Genomic DNA, 19359 nt, shown 5'->3' with positions numbered 1-19359 from the left:
TTGAAGTGACGACTTGGCTGACTTGAATGTTTGATGATTGCACTGCGCTGCCTTTGGCAGAAAAAAGGGTCACTTGATACATACATGACCTGAATGGAAAAGATGTTGGTGTGGGAAAGGAACACCCAATTTTTGGTGCATGTGCGTGTGGAGCGCTTTGGGCTTAGGTTTTTTGGGGGGGGAAAGTTGACTGTGCCCCAGTTCCTATTCCATTGCTCATTTCCAAAAGCAAAAGAAGCCCAATATTGGCCAGCAACCACAATTAGGTTTTAGTTAAAAAAGCCATTTTTTAGGTATAACATAGAGAAACTATAGGTGGGTTAGGAAAACAACTTGAGGATATGGGAAGCGTAATTAGGCACAGGAAATATTATTGCCACAACATCAGACTGATTTATCACATTGGGAAATGGCTGGACTTGATTATGGGGCTGTTTGAGCACAGAGCGGATCTCAGGAGCTACGCTATGTATTGTGTCTGGACAAGTAGAAATTTGAACATCAACAACAGCGTGTCGCTTCTGTCAGTTGGGAAATCTCGCCAAACGAGTCAGAAGACACCGCTCACTTCCTTTTATTTCAAAGAGAAGGCTCCAAATTAGGTCATGCGCGCTTACAGATTCTTTGAAGCAGCAAAAGAAATACAAATCAACACTTTTTTGAAGAAATGTGCAAATGGATATTATGTATATATGCACACACACAATATTATTGTATACCTTTCTCCCGAGGTTAAAATAAAATTCTTTTTTTTTTTTTAAAAAAGATACTTTTCCTTACAATGACATAAAAGCCCTTCCTTAATCATTCGTGTGCTTTGCAATTTCGCATTACGGTGCGATAGTTGACGTCATCTGGAAAAGCCTCCGTCCGCGCAGTTCATTGCTCGGTCGAATCGTGAAATTGTAACGTGGAATCAATAAAAGTAGTTTTGGCCCGATGGGCGCCTTCCCTAGCGTCTGCTGACACCCGACTGACGGTTTCTTTGGTTCCTGCTGCTACGTGCGACTGTTCTTCCAGCCGTCTAAATAAGAGTAATACAACTTGTCCTAACAAGCAAATATTGTTTGTGAAACCTAAGAAAGCCCGTGCGTGCGGTCTCATTTCCACATGGCAGCGCTGATTGTACAGGAATGCTGCGGTGCTTGAAAAAGTTACCCAGCATGAACCCTAAATCCCCCCACCCTCGGAAAAAGCGTTTAACCGTCATGAGACAAAGTGCTTGGTAGCCTTCATTCAGTTTTCTTGCCTGCAGTCAGCTTGTCGGCATGGAGAGCGAAGGTCTCGGCCACAATCAGAGGGAAGACTAAAGAGGCGTCGGCGTACACCTAGAAACAAAACAATTCTTATGAGCGGATACTGCCACCTTGAGGGCAAAATAATAATCATCCCCGACTGAGTGGCATTTATTAGTTTGCTTGATTGGCGGCGAAGGGAATCGCCTGGACAGCTGTGCCGCAGGGGTCGATGATTCTTTGAAACAAACGCTAACTAATACGCTCTCGTAAGATAAACACCTTGACAGGTTTGGCATCAGTTCTGATCTTGCCCCAGGACACGGCTTCGTCTGGTCTGGCACCAGAGTCGGAACCGTCAAACTCCTGACCCGTGTTGACGTACACACAGTAATCTGCACCGTTTCTCTGTTGAGAAAAGAAATTCGAAAGCTCACAATGGTGTGCGGTCATGATTTGCCGAGTTACCGACCATGAGGTTGGCATTGGCTATGTGATGCTTGACCAGCCCGCCTCCCAGAATGATCATCCCCGTCTTTTTGGCATGCACGGCCTGGCTGTTCAACCTGCGTATATCTACAAAGGGCAAATTGTCAAATCATCGTCGCGCCGTAACCGAGGCGGGCGGGCGGGCGGGCGGGCGGCGGCTTTTACCCTCCACAATATCCAGTATAAGGCCAGGGTTCTTATACGAGTGGAAGTAAAGCATGTCGCCAAGGGAGCCGTCCGTCAATGCTGGACTGAACACTGGAATGTTATTCTATGAAAAGAAAAAAAAAATATACAATATATAATGTATGCACGCAAGGCAAATGCAAACCTAATGGAATTCTCTTTGACTTTTTTCATCATCATCGTTTAAAGTCCCACAAATCTGGTGGATCTATCGTGATGGGTTCCAGCTATCCTGTATTTATTTGTTTTGAAGTCAGTGTACTCACCTTATGCGCCCAGTAATAGACAGAGTCGGTATTATTGATCTCCTTGCCGAGCCGGTGGATCATTTTGGAAGGAGTCCAGCGGGTACCCTAGGTTTTCAATTGAAATGAGTAAGTCGTATAGAGCAAGTTCGTTCTATTCAACTTGCCTCTGTATTCTGCTCCAGCAACATCTGGTCAAGGATGGGTATGAGCCAGTCTTCAAACTTGCAGTAGTTATCGTTGGGCACGAGAAGGTTCCCGATCCTTGAAGCACAGATGCTAGAGTGAGGGGCGGGGACAGACGCAATTGACATTCTTCCCTGACCAACCTGTTGATTCCTCTCAGACGAAGCTCCTTGCCAGGTAAGCTGAAGTCTCCGAGGTATGTGTTCGCCAGACACTTGATGAGGTCCTCCTCTATGCCTCCTGCTGTGGTCACAACCACATCAACCTACACAAAAGTCAACAAAACACAAGTCACTCTTCATGTTTGTCTGCACGTCGACAGAAGCGGTTTGTGACGGCAAACGCACCATTTTGTGTTCTACCAAGTATCGGATGCTCTCCCTGACTCCAGAGCTGATGAGGTTTGAAGTGTATCCCAGGAAAATGGTGCAGCCCGGGCGCGTTGCCGTATCACCGGACTCATTATCGGCTTCAACGGTCTCTACGCGTTTTTCAATCTAGGGGGAAATACACAAATAGCTCAGAGATCTTCTCGAACTATGACAAACATCTGTTAGAGGCAATGTGCAATCTCTCACCATTTGGTTGATTTCTTGGATGGCCAAACCCAAGCTACTAGCCTGAAAGCCTGTGGTTAGGTAGGACTTGAGCACTGCGTGGAGATCCACCCCCTGGTTAAAATCATAGCCTTTGATCTTGGGTAAATCCTCGGGTAGGTCGCTGCTGGCTTTGAGCACAGCCTCGAGGGCAACAGAAGGGGCCTTTTCTGCCATGTCTAATCCTGGAAAAGTGGGAGTGAAACTGTTAGCAGCATGACAACTACAACTGGATGAAGCTAACACAAGCTAACGACAAAGCTATGCCCCAAATTACGACGATAAGAAGGATATGATTTGTAAAAGGCGCAAACAATTTACAAACCTTCTCAATTGTTCCTGTAAAGCAACGGGCTTTCACAAAAGTGTAACTATCACGCTTTTGTTGCAAATTTAGCATTAAAAAAAACACTGCATGGACATATATGGGAGCAATGACGCCACTACGGTATGCGGAGTAGGACAAATGTAGTCTTCTTCTTTGGAAATGGTGTTTGTCGAACAGTAATCTAGCTCTTTAGCGCCTTCACGCGTATGTGTTGGTACTCAACACCCTGAACCAGTGCATCGTATGGATCTACTTATACGATTTTTATCGTATGCCTCTCTTCACACAAAATAAAATTCGATTAGTGATTGTAAGGACAGCGATTGACATTCACATTGTTGGAGTATACCTTGAAAATTATTCAATGTTTCATCTTAAAAAGAAAAAAAAAAAGGGATCTTTGTGACCTTTGCAGGCTGCCCTTTCAAGTAACGTTCAAAGGGCCTCTCAACCCCCACCCGGGGGAATCAAATTGTTGTGCAGGTCAAAAAGATCAATCCTCTCAAGCAGTCCACTTCACTGTGTTTTCCTCAGCAGCAGGACATCACGTTTCACTACGTTTCAGCAAGTCATCCTGAGGAAAATGAGCTGCAGTAACAGTCTCGCTCAGGTGCAAAAAGTGGTGGAGCAGCTTCGGCTGGAGGCAAGCACGGAGAGGATTAAGGTACGTCTGCTTGTTTTTGGAAGTTGCGTTGACGACTTGCACGGAGAGGATGAAGGTACGTGCGCTTGTTTTTGAAAGTTGCGTTGACGACTTGCAAGTTGCCATTTAAGCACCAGCGTCTGTCCACCTCCATCCATCCATCCTAGATCTCCCTCACAGCAGGAGACCTGGTCCAGTATTGCCAGGAGCACAAGCGCAGCGATCCTCTCCTCACCGGCATCGCTGCCTCTTCTAACCCGTTCAAAGATAAGAAGTCCTGCGTGCTGCTTTGAGACTCCCTCCTATCAGCGGGAGATTTCATTTGGCATGAAGTTCATCATCTGTACCGTGCTTGTGTAGCCCATTTCATTTGAATGTTCTGGAAGTGAAAGCCTTTTCTGAAAATACTATTGTATTGTAATGGTGTAAAAAAAAAAACATACATCTTGAATATTGTGTTGTTCATTTCATAAGTTGAAACTCATCATGTAGCTTCACTACACACGCGGTGACATACTTTATGATTTTATTGACATATTTTTTATCTTAGCTTGTAGCTATCAAAGATAGTTTTTTTTGTTTTGTTTTTTAAATGCTGAGCACATCTTATGTTCCCAATGTATTGGTCAAAAGTCATTCTTTTTGGGCCTCCAGATGTCCACACACATATCCCTTGAGGCGACAGCCAGGACTCCAGCCTCCACGCTCAGCTGGCGGAAGGGAAAAAAACAAGGAAAATATGATATGGTCACATTCACCAAATGGCAGCGGAGTGGATTGCGTCCAACGTCGACGCCATATAGTCAACTCACCCCACAGACTCCTTCTTGGTGGCGCAAGGTGCATATTGTCTTTGGGGGCCCGCAAGGGATGTGCACCTGCGGGCGGGGCGGGCAAGTGGCCAAAGTTACACAAACAACAATCATCTTCGGAGGACCTTTCCATTCATTCAAGGTTTTTCGACACATTACCTTGACAGTAAAATCAGAGGAGCAAGTGTAGAGGCTTCCGGGGGACTTGTGAATGCCAGTGACCTTAGCCGTGTGGCCCACATCCAAGTGTGCCAGGTGCTTCCAGACCCCCTGCTGCATGGAAAAACAGTGGAGCATGCCCCCGATGTCGCCTCCCCAAATCTCGCCGTCGCCGTAGCTCATCGAATACAGGTAAGAGCGCAGCTGTAAATACAAAAAAGCCAAGACAACTGGAGTTGCTTTCTGTCACAGGAGCACCGTTTTTCACGGTGCGCTTCCACTTACCCGAACCTTATACACGCTTTTATCCGCCCTGCGATCGTGTACGATCAAGGAGCGATCTCGACTGGCCGAAATGATGTACTTGTCGTCGGCCGCCAGACAAAAGACGGCGTAGCTGTGGTGTCGCAGGGTCCTTACCAAGGGAACGCCGGCTTGGAGTCAAATAAAAAGAGACAGACCATCTTGTTGAATTTGGACGGACGGACGGACGGACAGAAGGACGGAATGGCGTGAAGGCGTCTGTCTCACCTCTCGGGTCATACATTTGTATCTTCTCATTCAATGTACCGGCCAGCAAGACATCTGGCAGATAGGACAGGCAGGTGACGGCGGCTTCGGTCCTGATCACTCCCCTCTCCGCCCCACCGGCCCGGAGGTCCCACAACTTGACCGTGCTGTCGAAGCCCCCCGAAGCCAGAAGGGCCCCCTGAGATGCCAGACTCCACACCCAGCCCTGATGGGTGTTGAAGTTGCCCTGGCCTCTCAACGTGTGCATCAACATATGGCCGGAGTCCGCCTGCAGATTCCAAAGTTTAACATCCCGATCTCTGGAGCCCGTGGCGCAAACGGCCCCCTGGCCCCCTATTAAGAGGACCGTGTCCACTTGCGCGATGTGGCCCGAAAGGAGGGTGACGCATTCCAAGGCTGGCGGCGGACTCAGACTTCTGGGGGGTTGCCGCTCTTTTTCTACAAGTCCCGCATTGCCCTGAAATTCGGGGTGAAGCAAATCTTGTCCGTGATCAGGATGCTCAAATAAGAAGCGATCTTCCTCTATCATGGGTCGCGGATTGTCGTCCAATCTTTCCTCCAGCGCTTCCCTCAATTGGGCCTCGTGCACAACAGGCGGCGGCAGTTGAGCACCCATTTGTTCACGAAAGACCCCTTCGTCATCATCGTAAGCCGCCATCTGCTCCGGCTCCACGAGAGCCGCTCCGTCCGGTCGGCCATTTTGCAAGCCCCTTCGGTCTCGCGAGTCGGCCGCGTCAGCTCGAGGCTCCTTGGTCACGACCTGCGCTACTTTGCTCCAGCAGGTAATCAGTGTCTCCATTTCCAAGCAAGCAAAAGGCCAATCGAAATCTTCCCTTGGCCTCAGTGGAAAGCTAGCTTCTGTCCCGATGAGTCTGCGCGCCCGCAGCTGCCAGCTGGTTTTGTCCTTGCCGACATTGCTCAAAGCATTACAGACCTGCAAAGATATCCAACCTTTTGGTTGCTTCAGTGTCAACAAGTAGACGGAGGGATGAAGGCGACTCACTCACCTTTGGCAGCACAGAGATGACACAGTGAGCAGGAAGGTGTGAGGCAATGTGGGTGACCATTTCCCATGGCAAAGACAACAACCCGCTGACCTCAGGGCATGCAGGAGCATTAGGAGGACTGCAGGGAATTTATTCCAAAAATCATTTGTTATTTCCTACAAATATTGGAGCTTTGTTTATATATCCGTGCCGGTGTGAGAACAATGACGTAAGCCTGGAAGAATGCAACTTTACTTAAATTGTGGCATCTTGCTTTTAGCGGTTGTGTGTGTTTTTAGAATGTAAAGAGTCTTGGGTTTCATTCAACTTGATTTCAGATGATTTGCGGTTGGGAAACACTCTGCATTGGCTCATCGGTAGTTGCAGTCTTACCTTTGCAGCTGTGCACCTGAGGCTTGGCTATACACCAAGTCGTGAGATTGTTCTCCATCGTTACCGGTTGCAGCCCCTTTGTTTATCCTAGCGTCATCCATAGCCATGCCCAACAAAGCTACACTCATCACTTCTTTTGCCGATTGCATAGTTACCCTGCCGGCCGGCCGCCCGCCCGCCAGTGCTTTCTTACACAGAACGGCAACACAAATCACCGAAGCATAAATCCCAAAAGGCAATTATTAGTTCAAATATTGAAAACACCTCTCATTAGATGTCATTTTATGGGAACGTCAAATTGATTGACTAAACGATGTCATCACGCCTTTAACGGATGCTAACTTCTCACACGACACAAAAGCGAAAATCATCTGATTGACATGTATAAAGAACGTAGTAATCAGCTGATTTGGTTAGGTGAACTACAACTTGGCGGCGCCACTTCCGGGTGCAGCACTACGTCATCAACGTGCGCACTGCGACTTTGCCCACTGTACCTTCTTTTTCCATCAAGCTCCACCGGCCAGGTTTTTCCTCTTAAAAAGTATTTCACTATAGACAGTAGAGGAATAACTTTTTCCAGGAAAAATTCAATTTTATGCACAAAATAATTCGAGACGGTGTCATAGAAAACTTTTATTTTCCCCCTTTGACAAAATTAAAAAGGAGTACATCAGCAGACATCCCACCTGCACCACAGTTAAACAAAAAGGGAGGTGAAAGTCGCCAGCCTTGATTGGATATTTAAACAAAGTTATGAATCAGATGTCTTCCCTAAGGTATGCGCCCAGCCCAGACTCTGTCAACCACAACATCAAATTTGATGCAATTAAATGGTCCACTATAAAATTGTTCTTTAAATGAAAAGAATAAAAAGAAAAAAAACTTTTGAAGTCCAAAAAAACATTTGTGCACAGACCGCACAAAAAACATAAAATAAATTAAAATACCACAAGCATAAAAATAAAAAAAATCTTCACGTATTACAATATGCAAGAAACTCCTGCCGTAATTCTTGCCTAGAAAATGAACAAGCATTGCCATTAGTGAGCATATTGTATTTCAGCAGCTTTCAATGAGCCAACGCGATTGTGCTACAAAAGGTCATGCCGAAAACATTTCATGAATAAACTCAATTCAAAAAGCTAGCTAATACTCAGGGACACAATGTGATAACTACATTTTCCTTACTTAACTGGCAGGTAAATGTTTAATGGCAGTGGCCAACAATTGTTTTTGTTTTCCCCTTCCCCGACCGGCACATAACCTTAGGGTAGGGCTGGTGCAAAATAACATGGAAGCAAAACAGCCATACGCATTCTTCCAATACAAAAGGGCTAGCAGACAAAGCTGGGGAAAGATGGCCCGAGCCAGCTATCCAGTGTCGGGTTGAACTATCGAGATCAGTGTATTTCCAGCCACAACGTACGTACACAGTGTCAACAGGCGGAATAACATGTCAGCTGGAGCAGAAGCTGGAACATAAGCCCATTCCTTCAGCATCAAAGTCATATTGCCATCAGCAAAGCCATTACAAAATGACTCAAAAGGAAAATTGGAAAGCATGCAAGGTTCATGACATCTTTTGCCTACAAAAAATGGATTGAAGGGGGATGATTTTTTTTTTTTTTAACACAAAGCTGCACTGGGATGAAAAATACTCAAGTAGTCCCTCCTCTTCAATTTTAGAAGCTAAATTATTATGACTATGTTAAGAGGCCTCAAGTATAACCTATTTTTTTTTATCATTGCCTAAAATGGACTTACAATCCCCCTCAAAAAAATTCTAGAATTCTTACCAAAAAAAAAAAAAAAAGTGCATTTATATCAGTAAGAACCTACATATTCTCGACGGCTTATATCCGTTTTGAAAGTTGACGTTTTGACAGAAGCAGCAGCAGAATCCTTAACCTGCCTACGGTATTTCAGCTCTTTGAATCATTCCTGGAACCCCATTTGAACATTAAGGATGACAAAACAAGCATGTTGATTGCTACACATCGGGGGCCTCCTTATTATGACGACACAAGTCATTCATTCAACATGCAATGTACAGATGACGAGAGGAAAAGGGCTTTCTGCATTATTTCCTGTAAAAAGGTGCAACTATTGATGCACGTTTCCTGCATTATTACATGAGAAAAGCGGCTTTCCTTTAGCCTCTGGCTAAGCCCAGAGGTGCCGTGCCGCGCCGCGCCGCCCCACCCCGCCCCTTCCCTCCCTTTGCCATGAATGCACTGTGCATTCACGTGGGACCGCGGCGGCACCCTATGCTGGCTCACATAATTGATTTGAATGTACCGAGAAGACGAGCCCCGCCCCTCAACGCTATTGTGAATGAATGAAATTGAGGCGAGGGGGCCTCCTCTTTTACCACCAACCAACTTGAATACCTGTGGTGCTATTGGTGAACGTCACTTTGAAGCGTGTCGGATTTAGCGAGGCGTGAAATCCAAGAGGTATACGTACATCCCTAAATTTACCCTCCCTCCCTCCTCCCGCCCGCCCGCCCGCCTACCCTCCCTCCCTCCCTCCCTTACAGAGACACAGGGCACAGGGAAAGGTGGGGAGGGGACCCTGTGCCACGTCGTGAAGGCCCGTCACGTCCCTCCACATCGTCCCTCCCTGCTACGCTGGGCAGTGCAATGAGTCCCCTGGTAACCCCTCCCTATGTTCACCTAAAGGAGACAGCCAAAAAAAAAAAGTCAAACGTGGAAGTAAATAAATGCTTTTTGTTGCTTTTTCAATGAGCAAACGTACCAAACAGGTCAGCATCCAGTGTGGACTTGTTAGACGCCGTAGCACGCCGACAGACGCTCCTTCAACAACGGAGGGAACTGCTCTGAAAACTGCTGCCAGTTATCTTGACCCACTTGCTCTTTGAAGCCATGCAGGATCTAGCAAAGGGAGGAGGTCTACGCTCAATAAAGTTTGACGCACACAAATTGGAACTTCATGTCCACGAATAGCTTGAATGTTGAGAATTTTGGGGCAGCTCTTCCGCACGTCTCAGATTAAAAAGTCATCCGCAGAGCGTGTCAGATTTCGAATGTCTTAGAAGTGATCATCACAGTGTGACGAGCCGACCCGTTCAAACGATTGCCGTCGCTAACCTTATAAAACATGTCCCTCAGGTCATCCTTTGGGTTGACCCAGGAGGCCACAGCATCACAAAAGAAAATGAAGTCCTGCAAACAAAGAGCTGGCTTTTATTATCAAGGGGTCACGAGATAAATCTGCTCGGCCATCACGTCAGCTCACCTGCACAACACCGGCCGGGTTCACGCCAATCATCACGCAGATTCCGCGGAAGGCTGAATCTTTCTCTTCGTTATCCCTGATATTCCTCAGCGATGTGCACCTGGCAAGACACAAATCAAAACTCACATTAATTCAGGGTTCAAATTATTTTGAGGGGGGGGAAAAAAGAAAATCAAATCAAAGACCCATGCCGTGCATACAAACAAAATGACCGTGACTCACCATGGCCTAATGAAATGTTGAAGCTGTGGCGCCACTTCCTGAGGACAGACATAACCTAGTCTGCCTATTGTGATGGCTGCACATGAAGGACAAAAGCATTCAGAATATCATTGCTTCAATAAAATAAATAAAGAGAGAGAAATACTTCACAATTCACGTGCGTACCTGTGTTTTCCAGCAGGGTCTTTGGCGTGTTGGGTCGATTGATGATCTCCACCAGGTGGGGCAAAACCACTCCAACGTAAAGCTGCATTTCTGCACCTACAGCGAAGAAGAAAAAAAAGAGGACAAAAACACATGAGCAACCTTACATGGCGACTGTCATCAACTTCTCCACTCACCCATTTGCATGGCGATTTCCCCAATGGCCCAGGTGGCGTTGTTACACACCGAAATAAACTCTGGGTTCAGATTGAGGCCGAGGATGGGCATAAACTCAGCTGGCAACAAGACACACCCCCAAAAGTTGTTTACAATAAAGAAACATACTCACTCTAAAGTGTGGTGGAGTCATGAGTTTTGAAAAGCACTCACCAATGCAAGGTTTCACATGCAGGAAGCAGACCTTTGTCAAATCTCCCAACAGAGCAAAGGAGCTTTGCCTCACTTCTGGCATGGTATCCTGCGACGCAAATCTCTCATTAGCGCTCCTCTAAAAGCAGGCTTAGGGGTTTCTCCAATCTGAGCATCAACATCCAAGACAAAAAAGTCCGTACCTGCATGCACTGGAAAAGCAGCGTCATGATATTAGACCGGGCTACCAGTTGCTCCACGTGACTTCCCAGACCTTCAGCCAGGCCACTGAGCAGATCCAGGGCCACGATCATGAAATCCTTATCCGGAGCCTCATACTGGTCTGGGTGCTGGTTGTACATCTGCAAAGGTCGCGTCTCGGTATAAAGGTCTGGGATGAACAAGGAGAGAGGGGAGGCCTCCTCACCATAGCCTGAGCTAAAGTCTTCTGGACAAGTGTGACGCAACGCTGGTAAACAGGTTCACAGTATGGCAGGAAGCCACTCTGCAGTGCCGTGGCGACTGAAGACAAACACTGGCAGAAAAAGGACAGGTTGCCGTGTCACGTTTTCAAATCAAAAGCTCGTATTGGATTTGGGAATATTTACCTCCAAAAGAGGGAAAAGATCCTTGTCCTCATCCTTGAGCTCATTCCACTTTGCGATGAGAGGGGGCATCAGCTTTTGAATATACTCCTGACGTTAAAATAAAATAAAATGATGAAACACCTCAACCAATGAACGTGTGGAAAATATATCAGTACTTACGGGCTGATTGAGGTGGTGGCCCACCGAGTCCGCCAGTGTTCCAATGGCATCGTAGAGGATGAGGAGATTCTTGTGCTGGTACTTTCCAAATGCAAAGACCAGCGTGTCCAAGATGAAGCTTAAATATGGGACAAGCTCTGTGCATGCCTCCTCTTCTAAGGTGGCAAACGCGCTATGGTGAAAACAAAGATGGAGGACAACAACAACAACAACATGACTAATCTAATCTATGGCACAGAAATGACTACCAGTCAACGAATGATTTGATAAAAAAATGACGTGGATCAGAACAAAATATGGGAACAAAATGTATCACTGTTACTCAATGAGCTGGGTGGGTCATCATTTCCACGTGAGGAAGCCACGCGGGAGATGCTCACCTGCAGGCGGCTTCTTGGACCTTCTTGTTGGAGTCCAGGATGCACTTAAGAAGCTCCGTCATGAGGGGCTTGAGGTAGGAGTCGGGGGGCTGGGAGACCACCCAATGCGCGTAACGACTGAGGGTCCAGCAGGCGATGGAGCGCACCAGGGCCTTCTTGTCACTCAGACACTGGATGAGGTGCGGGATGAGCTCGGGCAGGTAAGGTACCATGCCTTGCATGCAGCCTGGGGAAGCGCAAAGACAATTATGGCCGAGTCCATTTTGCTTTCACGGCCACCTTACCTTCGGCGATGGCGCCCAATACGAGGATGCCGGATTCCTTGACGACCCAGTCGGGATGGAAGAGCAGGCCTTTCAGGAGCGGCAGCAGGTGGGGCAGTAGCTCATCTCGAAACACGTTGGCAAGCACGTCCAACGCGGCCGCCGAACACTTTCCTGCGCATCCAAATCAATTCCTGTCATCATTCTTCCGAGAACATTTGGAAGCTGCCTTCAAAGAACATTTCATTGACCAGTACGAGTCTCGATTGTCCAAGAGGGAACAAAATGTGCTTTAGCGCAAGCCATTGTAATGGAAAATCTGGATCAGAAAAGTTAGGAACAAAATGTATCATTTTTTGATCAATGAGCTGGGTTTTTCATCACGTCCAGATATGGAGGAGACCTTATTTTCAAATTCTAAAACTCCCGGTGGATAGGTTTGTTTTTCGGCCGCATTTCTACTCACGCAGATTCCAGTCAGACAGCGTGTCGTCGTCATCATCGTCGTCGTCGTCGTCCTCTATGTCCTCGCTGCCGCCTCCCTCTAAACCTTCGTGCTGCAAGGTGACCGTCCGCGACTTGTGGAAACGTGGCTTGATGTCCTGATCGCTGTCTGGCACGGCCTCGTCTTCCTCCACGTCTCCCTGGTCGAAACATAGAGCCACAATTCAATTCTATCAGCTGCTTCAACAAGATTAGATTTCGTTGACAAAACACTGGACCAGGAAAACAACTCACCTTCAAAAGTATGATATCTATCTCGGAATACTTCATCCCATTCACCAAGATAGGCGTTAGTCTACATGTGGGGGAGGGAGGAATAAAAAAAAAAAAAAATCTCACAAACTGACCAAACTAGTGCGTGGTTTCGAGACAACTGCACTAAATGTGAGTTACTCACTGCACCAGGTGTCCTGACAGCATCTCCTTGCAGATGGGCTGCTCTGCGAGAGTCAACCAAAACTCGCAGGCTTCCAGAGCGACGTTCTCATCTGGGTCTTGCGTACGCTGCAGCATGTACTGCAAGAGGCGAGAGAAAAGGTGTTGGAGACTACCGCAGAACAACTCAAACAAGGTTCTGGCATAGAGCTGCAGCAAATCTGGATCAGAAGTTTAGGAACTTAAGGTATCATTGTGAATCAATGAGCTGGGTGTGTCATCATGTCCAGATGAGCTCCAAATTGGGTTGAAAAGATTCAGAGTTGAATGAATGAGCCGCCGTTGGTTCCCTTACCTGGATGATGCTGTGCATGTGGGGGATGAGCCGATCGATGCGGACCTCCAGAAGCATGACCAGAGCTCGGCAAACGTTCTTTCTGACTTCGGAGTCCTCGTCCGCTGCCAGCGCAAAGAGGCTCTAAAGGGGTGAAGAAACAAACACCTGTCAGTCCAAAACAAATCTAGCTCCGATTGATTTGGCCATTCAAACACCAACCTCGATGAAGGTGTCAATGTTGTTCATGAGGGCCTGTGCTCTGCCGATGATGAACTGGTTGACACAAGCTACAGCGTGGGACCTGCACACACCGCAACATTCATTTGAATGCAATTTGTACCGGGGAGAGTAAAGCGGGTTTCCGCCCTGTACCTAATTTTGTGGTTGCAGTGCTTGAAGAACTGAAGGAATTTGGGTATCATGACATTGAGCGGTCTGTTCAAAGCGTCGCTGTCCAGCAGCTCCGACGAGTCCTCGCAGATCTTCTGCAGTGCTCCGAACGAGCCCTGAGACGCGGACGCAAAGAAATGGAGCTCGCTGATAGAATTTTCGTCATCTTTTCTGAGAAAGTCATGTACCTCGCACGTATTGTAGTCCTCCGAGTTGAGCAGGTTGCAGAGCTGGGGCAGGAGCTCGGGCCACGACTGCAGCTCTCCCTTGGCCGAAATGGTTGTAATCAAGATGCCTAAAAGACAAAGCGCGGGCGGGATTTTAGTCCCAGGTGGAGGCACGAGAGCGTTCGCCGAGGGCTGCCGCTATATCTCTGGATCAGACAGTATGAGTAGAAAAACCTTCACGGGCAGTCAGGTTGACGATATGCATCATCTCCAAAGGCGGCAAAAGGCGTGACGAGATGAGATGGACACTCACCGATGGTGGCGCGGATGAGGGGCGAGGGGTCGCCGATGTTGTTGAGGCATTCCCGCTTGATGAAGTCGGCAACAGCTGGCGGGAAGTTCTGGTAATGGGCCTTAACATTGTTCTTCAGAATCAGACCGCTGAGAGAGCGAGTCGGCTCGTCTGTTAAATAAGAAGCAAGGGTTCCAGATACCGGACACACTTTGAAGGTATATGTATGGGGAAAAAATTGTGGTGAAAGATGAATTGGAGTTTTTATTCCCAAAAATACTTTTTAGTGGCTTACCTTCACTTTTGAGTCTTGTAAGGACAAAGATGAGATAGTTGTTGAAATCAGGGAACTGGTTCAGTTGTTCAAGTTTCTACATTAGCGGTTAAGGTTAACTTCACCTTGAACAACGTCACAAAAATCTTTGATTCTTTCAACTTCCATATGGGTATAATTCTGATTTGATAATGATCATTTTAAGATTCATATGGAGCAACAGCAATTCTTCATGTGTGGAAGAAATGTCTTTTCATGTGACAAAGTCAGGATACTTCTTGGACGGCTCTTTGCGTTGCTGTGTCGGGTGATTGCGAGTCCTTAAGCAGCTGGAGGACCTGCTGGAGTCCCTGCTCATCTGGCTGCCACTCCATCCTGTGCACATTCATTTGCTCTTACAAAACACATAGCCAAGAGGGTGGGGGTCGTAGTCTTGAGATCAGACAGTAGGAGTACAAAGACCATCAGTGAGAGTCAGTTGTATGTCATGCATCGTGTTGAAAACAGTGATGGGAAATCTGGACTTTATTTTTACTCACAAAGACGAGTTGAACTTTTTATTTAAAAGGCATTTATGAACTTCTACTCTAGCCCGAGTGTTTTTGCCATCCCTGGCTACATTTACGGCTTGAAATCAACTTTGGGAAGAGGCTCGAGGCCCAAAACGAGTATATTAAACACCACGAGCGGTTAAAATCTACAACCAGGCTTAATCCTTGAAGTTAATCCAATCCCAACCCCCACGCCACCCGCTCATTCATTGAAATGCATTTAATCTACGATTGCGTTAAAAACACATTTCGATCCAAACACTTCGATGATGTGGGAAGTGAAAGCCTTGCTTGATGGTCCCGCGTTCTACGCTTTGGCTGAGGCTAAAACGTGAGGCTAAAAGTCAGCTAATTTAGCTACGTAGCAAGGCCGTCGTGACTAATTTGGATTTTCAGTGAAAATTAATCGTCACAGATGTGGAACGGCTACAGCAAATCAACTCGCACGAAAACAACGATACATTTATGTCGATGGTGTCTTCTGCTTCACATCACAGAAAAAGAAAAGAGTCCGCTACCGAAATTGCCCTTCCAGCTCGGGCCTAGTCGAATGGAAACTTTCGAGGCATCGTGCTCACGTGTGACGGCCACGAATAAAATAGTATCACAACACTAAGCCGACCAAACAGGCCCGACACAATTACTGTTAGCATGGAAACAACTCGAATAGGTTTATTAACCGCAGTTAAGGCGTTGATGTCAGCTAATATTAGTTGCAAACTTGTTGAACACGTTGCGCAAGGTGGTGCTAATGCTAAAGCTAGCACACGAGCTAATGCGTTACAAAAAGAATTGGAAAAAAACTTGAGGCAACAGAAATGCGCGCCTTACTACCGAGATAACAAACCTATCGCAACACTTGATGTGTTTTAATCCAAATCTGACGGTACCATACGTACAATATTGACTTTTCGTTGATTTATTAATGCAGGGCCGCTCTTCGACCGTCCCTCTCTCGTAGCGGTTCTTGTTCAAATGAGCACGTTGACTGAAAATGACTGGTGACGGCTTCCGTTAAAAAGCGCAGTGATCGTTCGAACAGCAACGACGACACCACCAAATAATCTATCCAATAGGGACCTTGTTATTCATTGAAATATTTGGATCCATCATTTGTTCTAAAATATCCACTTTTTGTTAAAAAAAAAAAAGCATCATTGAGAGTTGTACTAAATTGATTTCATACCAATCTCCAAATTGTGTTCAGTTGACAAAACGCCTCCACATGTCAACTAACTCTAATGGTTGAAATGAGGTATTATAAATTGTAGTGACGGTCTGTTCTTGCCTAAATGTCCCTCGGCGTTACACCTTGTTTGTTACACTCGGACTTATTTGAAGACGTACCCGGTTGGCGCATGCGCATTTCAAAAAGGACATGTTTACAATTTGCATCAAATCGCTTGCTTGTGTTTGTTGGCTTCCTTTAAAAGAGTAAAGGAAAAGCAAAACAAACAATTGGCTCCTGCTCGCTTTCTCAGCGCAACGTCAGGATCATGTTCACCTCCCAGACGTCGTCATTCCAAGATTCCATTGACGTGGAGGAGAAAGATGACTTTGACAGCGAGGAAATCGCATCTTACGGCCAAAAGACTCAGTTGAACTGCTATTATGCCATTTATCTCTATGAGGGCACGAGGTAATGATGATTCTTGCATTTCTTAGCATCACTCGTTGTTTGGGTCTAATAGTTGTCTACCGAGCCATCTAGCTCTGGTCTCATGCTTATTTCCAGTGGCAAGCACCACATGTGCACACTTGATAGACGAAGCAGGTGATGATGATGATACAAGTGCATATTGTCATAGATCGGAGGCTCCCCAGGAAAATGTGGCTTGGAACCAGAGACGCACAGACTCCACAACCAGTCAGGAGGACTTTAGGTAACCCAGGAGCAGTGTGGCCCTGCCCCGCCTGTCTGTGCCAGCCGCCGCTTTCTTCTCTCTCTCACTTTTTGTGCACATCCGCAGGCTGCCTTGGGAAGCGACATTACATTTCGTATCATCTCATTGATTCCACTGTGCTTTCTCCATTCATTCCGTGCACGTATCGCACTGAGCACTGTGCCTTCCTTCCTTCCAGCTTGACTCTGATTGACAGCAGCCTTCCCGTCGAAGCGGAACCCGAGCTCCGCACGTACATCGCGAGGAGGCTGAACAAAGGAGCCCTGCTGGGAGGGATGGGCAATATCGCCACGGTGGAACTCAGTCTCCCGGAGCAGGCGGTGGGCTGCTACTGCTGTCTCCTGGAGCAGGAACGATCTCCGGAGCAACCCGACGCCGACGGCAACGGACACGTCATCTGCTTCTTGGGAGGCTCCGAAAAAGGACTCAACTTATATCCTTTTTGTGGTCCTTATGGCCATGTCGCGTCTCGACTCGTCTGGCCGTGTTCCTTGACTGGCTGCACGTATAGGCTAGAGCTGGATAAGTACGTTCAAGGCTTGCGCAGCGGTCTGCAAACGCCCGAGGTACAGATAAAGCCATTTGAATGATTCTTTGGTGCTCACGTATGCGTTACTGTACGTGTCTGTCTGCGACAGCTCCAAAATCTGGAGACGGAGCTGCGTCCCTATTTGAGCCGCTGGTACGAAGAGTCCGTCATGCACATTTACCGTGTGGTGCAGTTGGTCCAGAGCGACATCAGCTTCCTGCTGCACGCCGTAAGTGTCACGCTCATGAGATGTGGGAGGCTTGATTGAAAAGGCTCACCTTCATCCAGGCTCGGAGTCACAATCACGTGGAGGTCACCAATGTCGACGACGGGACAAAGACGGACGTGTCCCGGTGAGAGGCGTTGTTTTTCCTCGGTCTTTTGTGCGTGTTGTAAAGTCAAAGTCAGCTTTATCCTCAATCACGCCACATGCACACAGATGGAAATTGCGTTAGCCACACAAGAGCGACGAATAAATCGAAATAAACAAGGTCACGTTGATTCAGGTTCATCAAAGCAGCCAGCTTGCAGGGCCTGTCGCAGCAAGACACCACGGCGGCCTCCCTCTGCAAGGCCATGTCAGAGGACGCCCATTCCCACCTGATCCTGGACTGCTCCGTCACGCCGCCCACCTTCACCAACACCGGTAAGTCAACCTGGCGTGTCGGCGTCAAAATATTGTGCGTGCGTGTGTGTGTTTTGTGTTCCAGTCAATAACCGCTTCTGCGAGGACTGGAGTCAAGCCTTTTTGAACGCTGCCCAAAAGGCCAACCCCTTCCTCCTCAGACAGATCCTGGAGAACTTCAAACTGAAGGTGGGAGAACACAGCGGTGAGTGGAGGAAGCGACTCATGCGCGTTGTCTCGGCAGGCCATCCAGGACATGAACAGCCTGAAGCGCTTTGTGCGTCAGGCCGAGATGAGCCACTACGCCCTGTTCCGCTGCTGCCGCTTCCTGCGGGGCTGCGGCAACGGCGACGTGCTCCTGCAGAACGCCCGGGCCGAGCACAGCGACCTGCCCGAAGCGTGCCGCATCATCGCCGTCCTCGAGGAGTTCATCAGAGAGCAGCCGCTGAGCTGAGCTGAGCCGAATGCTGCTCTCATACTTGCCTCGTTGATTCCTGCTACATTTTGGAAGGAGGGTGAAATGGATTTATCTTCTACGTCGATATTTATCCACTTGTGAAGCTTCAATTATGGTTGTAAATAATTGAGTTTTGGTGTATATGCTTTATGACAAAACACTTAGAACTGACACACACACACACATGGTGAAATTATGAATGGATTCCTTGTTAAAATGTATTGTCTCAAATTTCATTTCTATTTATTATCTATGTATCATGAATTATTAACACTACTAATATTGTATACAGGATGTCCCAAAAATGTGGTGATATTTCAAGTCTTGCTCAAATGATTGCAAATTTAAAGCTATTATGAAGAATTTCAAAACAGTTTCCACCTTCCAGGAGTCTTACTGTTCTGTAAACATCCTATTTCTCTTCGAGTTGGGAACGCACGAGTTCAATTGTGAAAAGTGATGACTCAACTGTGCATTGTAAAGTATCTCCTGTACTGTACTGTACTGTACTGTATGTGCGCGTCTTGTCACTCTTGTATTGATCTTTCCAAGACGACAAACACGTCAATGGGTGTAAATCAATTTATTAATATATTTAAAATCATTTTTGACTTGTGAAATTAGCCGCCATTTGACCCAATTATACATAAAGTTGTGAAAATTGGAGTGCGTGTGTATGTGGAAGGGGGACTTGGCTATTGGTTATTCGAACAAATGACAAGTACACACACAGCTAGTTGCAAACCGAGACAAGTTCAA

At 47.0% G+C, this 19359-nt stretch overlaps 5 protein-coding genes across 9 annotated transcripts; 2 read left to right on the top strand and 3 right to left on the bottom strand.

Annotated features, from left to right (window-relative positions):
• Positions 1-364: 364 nt before the first annotated feature.
• Positions 365-3480, bottom strand: dhps (deoxyhypusine synthase). The gene is made up of 10 exons (XM_085932991.1): positions 3263-3480; positions 2920-3122; positions 2689-2838; positions 2485-2606; positions 2323-2419; positions 2177-2263; positions 1890-1995; positions 1708-1811; positions 1518-1643; positions 365-1328 (listed from the first exon to the last, which is right to left on the bottom strand). Exons 2-10 carry the CDS (start codon positions 3112-3114, stop codon positions 1233-1235), a joined length of 1083 nt encoding a protein of 360 aa, XP_085789117.1. The 5' UTR covers positions 3115-3122; positions 3263-3480; the 3' UTR covers positions 365-1232.
• A 224-nt stretch (positions 3481-3704) lies between these two features.
• LOC147043772 (guanine nucleotide-binding protein G(I)/G(S)/G(O) subunit gamma-7-like) lies at positions 3705-4717 on the top strand. The gene is made up of 2 exons (XM_085934793.1): positions 3705-3929; positions 4076-4717. The coding sequence occupies exons 1-2, from the start codon at positions 3849-3851 to the stop codon at positions 4199-4201; spliced, it is 207 nt and encodes a 68-aa protein (XP_085790919.1). The 5' UTR covers positions 3705-3848; the 3' UTR covers positions 4202-4717.
• On the bottom strand, positions 4355-7200 carry fbxw9 (F-box and WD repeat domain containing 9). Its single transcript, XM_085934792.1, has 7 exons — positions 6790-7200; positions 6418-6535; positions 5411-6344; positions 5165-5313; positions 4880-5083; positions 4721-4786; positions 4355-4618 (listed from the first exon to the last, which is right to left on the bottom strand). The coding sequence occupies exons 1-7, from the start codon at positions 6936-6938 to the stop codon at positions 4535-4537; spliced, it is 1704 nt and encodes a 567-aa protein (XP_085790918.1). The 5' UTR covers positions 6939-7200; the 3' UTR covers positions 4355-4534.
• A 212-nt stretch (positions 7201-7412) lies between these two features.
• Positions 7413-17955, bottom strand: LOC147043770 (transportin-2-like). 3 transcript variants are annotated; one of them, XM_085934855.1, is made up of 25 exons: positions 17797-17955; positions 14810-14909; positions 14556-14631; positions 14282-14431; positions 13990-14096; positions 13784-13917; positions 13631-13712; positions 13430-13552; positions 13097-13215; positions 12934-12994; positions 12662-12839; positions 12217-12369; positions 11933-12158; positions 11553-11724; positions 11394-11480; positions 11213-11320; positions 10989-11147; positions 10807-10894; positions 10614-10712; positions 10438-10533; positions 10273-10348; positions 10051-10150; positions 9903-9977; positions 9550-9686; positions 7413-9467 (listed from the first exon to the last, which is right to left on the bottom strand). In XM_085934855.1, the coding sequence occupies exons 2-24, from the start codon at positions 14906-14908 to the stop codon at positions 9579-9581; spliced, it is 2676 nt and encodes an 891-aa protein (XP_085790981.1). In that variant the 5' UTR covers position 14909; positions 17797-17955; the 3' UTR covers positions 7413-9467; positions 9550-9578. The 3 variants fall into 3 exon arrangements, with proteins under 3 accessions (XP_085790981.1, XP_085790980.1, XP_085790979.1); XM_085934854.1 differs by lacking the exon at positions 17797-17955 and adding an exon at positions 16272-16544; XM_085934853.1 differs by lacking the exon at positions 17797-17955 and adding an exon at positions 15985-16175.
• c16h17orf75 (chromosome 16 C17orf75 homolog) lies at positions 16431-19350 on the top strand. Of its 3 annotated transcripts, none has more exons than XM_085934859.1 (9): positions 16431-16724; positions 16894-16968; positions 17168-17422; positions 17495-17555; positions 17628-17747; positions 17807-17871; positions 18025-18164; positions 18229-18348; positions 18430-19350. In XM_085934859.1, the coding sequence occupies exons 1-9, from the start codon at positions 16582-16584 to the stop codon at positions 18600-18602; spliced, it is 1152 nt and encodes a 383-aa protein (XP_085790985.1). In that variant the 5' UTR covers positions 16431-16581; the 3' UTR covers positions 18603-19350. The 3 variants fall into 3 exon arrangements, with proteins under 3 accessions (XP_085790985.1, XP_085790986.1, XP_085790984.1); XM_085934860.1 differs by having other exon boundaries at positions 16828-16968; positions 18229-18332; positions 18388-19350; XM_085934858.1 differs by having other exon boundaries at positions 16432-16724; positions 18229-18332; positions 18388-19346.
• Positions 19351-19359: the final 9 nt, after the last annotated feature.

Source organism: Syngnathus leptorhynchus, chromosome 16, assembly GCF_054491065.1.
Source record: "Syngnathus leptorhynchus isolate UIUO chromosome 16, UIUO_Slep, whole genome shotgun sequence".
Classification (NCBI taxonomy): Eukaryota; Metazoa; Chordata; class Actinopteri; order Syngnathiformes; family Syngnathidae; genus Syngnathus; species Syngnathus leptorhynchus.
The sequence above is the reverse complement of the archived record's forward strand: the minus strand, read 5'-3'. Positions and strand labels throughout refer to the sequence as shown.